Below are 1620 nucleotides of genomic sequence, written 5' to 3'. Positions count from 1 at the left end.
AAAAAAAAAAGGAGGAATGAGACAATCCAAGAAAAGTAATCTGCTGTTCTAAAATTCTACAAATCTGTAGACACGATTAATTTGTCATTAGAATTTTCCTTTAATAGAGGGTGGATACTATTTTTTATTCACTAATAGGGAAATAATCTTTTGGCTTGCATATTACATGCCAGAGTCTGATTGCTCTTACAAATGTTATTTAATCTAATATGAAACCTCCATTATTAGATGAAAAAACTGAGGTTCCAAGATCTTAGACATATTTCCAAGGGTACAAATAGTAAGTTGTAGGGTGGGGTTCAAACTAAATGCAGAACGGTTTTCTCAAAGGAAAAAAATAAAATAAAAGCAACTTACTGTTTAATCACTACCACATATTAGGTGATCATTAATCCTAAATCATTTATTAATATTTGTAACTTCTCTTTAAATCTTTTCCTTAGGACATTAAAATGATTCTCCAAAGGAGTGAACATGTACAAGGAAGCGATGGAGAGAGGTCGTCTTCAAGACTTACAGAGGAAAAGAAATGAAGACAAATGAGTGCGCTCTTTATAATTTGGCAATGAATCTTCCAAAAACCACATGTGACCATGATGTGTGCTGTATATGTTTCACTGCAAGTATAAAAGTGACCCCTACCAGTTTATGAGGAGCACTGAAAAGGGAACCTTCCTTAACTCAGAGAATATTCTACAATAAACTTTAAAGAAAGAGCAAAAATCCAAACTAAGCAGGAATGATCCTCAAAATGGAAAGCACCAGAACAAAATGTTCAAAAATAAATACACACATAAATCATAAGCACTCTCTATGAGAAGTACCAATATTAGGTGAATACAGTGAAAATCCCCCCAAAACTGCACATTAGGGCAGCACTGCTATGTACATCTTATAATGCTTGCTCTGCAGGCAGTAAAATGTCAAGGTTCATTCCANGTATGGAGATTCCTCAGAGAACTAAAAATAGATCTGCGTTCTGACCCACCCATTCCACTACGGGGTATATACCAAAGGCAGTAAAATCAATATATCAAAAAGACACCTGCACTCCCATGTTCATCACATTGCTAGTCACGATAGCCGAAAGATGGGATCACCTAAATGTCCATCAATGGATGAATAGTTTAAAAAACTGTGGTATATGTACACAATGACATACTATTCCACTATAAAAAGAAATAATATCCTATCATTTGCAGCACCACAGACGGAACTGGAAACCATCATGACACAGAAAGACAAACCTCATGCTTTCACTCATAAGTGGAATCTAAAAATAAAAAATAAAAAAGTGGTTCTTCCAGGAGTAGAGAGTAGAATAGTGGTTACCGGAGGCTGGGAGGGAAGGGGAGGGGAAGGGGTGAGCTCGCGTGTACAAAACTATGCTATTTACCCTAAGTAAATCATTGTGCAGTCTATTCAGGTATTGAAACAACACACTGTACCCCACAAAAATAAATACAAATAAAATTTAGAAAAAAAAAGAACAATTATAAAAATAAAGAATAATAAAACATCACATGTGAAAAAAAGAAGGATTGTAGTGGGTAGGACCAGGAACGCCAGTGGGGAGCATCTGTTCTTTTACACCTGGTTCATTCAGGGTTACCTTTGCCT

At 35.6% G+C, this 1620-nt stretch overlaps 1 protein-coding gene across 1 annotated transcript in view; it reads left to right on the top strand.

Moving 5' to 3' along the window:
• Nucleotides 1–783, top strand: part of SPEF2 (sperm flagellar 2) — a 200523-nt gene extending 199740 nt beyond the window's left edge. Inside the window, exon 37 of the mRNA XM_008574789.1 lies at nucleotides 444–783. Coding sequence (XP_008573011.1) covers nucleotides 444–533 — 90 coding nt within the window. The 3' untranslated portion in view covers nucleotides 534–783. The remainder of the gene's footprint in view (nucleotides 1–443) is intronic.
• The last annotated feature ends 837 nt before the right edge of the window (nucleotides 784–1620 follow it).

This window comes from Galeopterus variegatus, unplaced genomic scaffold, assembly GCF_000696425.1.
Source record: "Galeopterus variegatus unplaced genomic scaffold, G_variegatus-3.0.2 Scaffold1104, whole genome shotgun sequence".
NCBI classification, from domain to species: Eukaryota; Metazoa; Chordata; class Mammalia; order Dermoptera; family Cynocephalidae; genus Galeopterus; species Galeopterus variegatus.
This window is presented reverse-complemented; position numbering and strand designations above follow the sequence as displayed.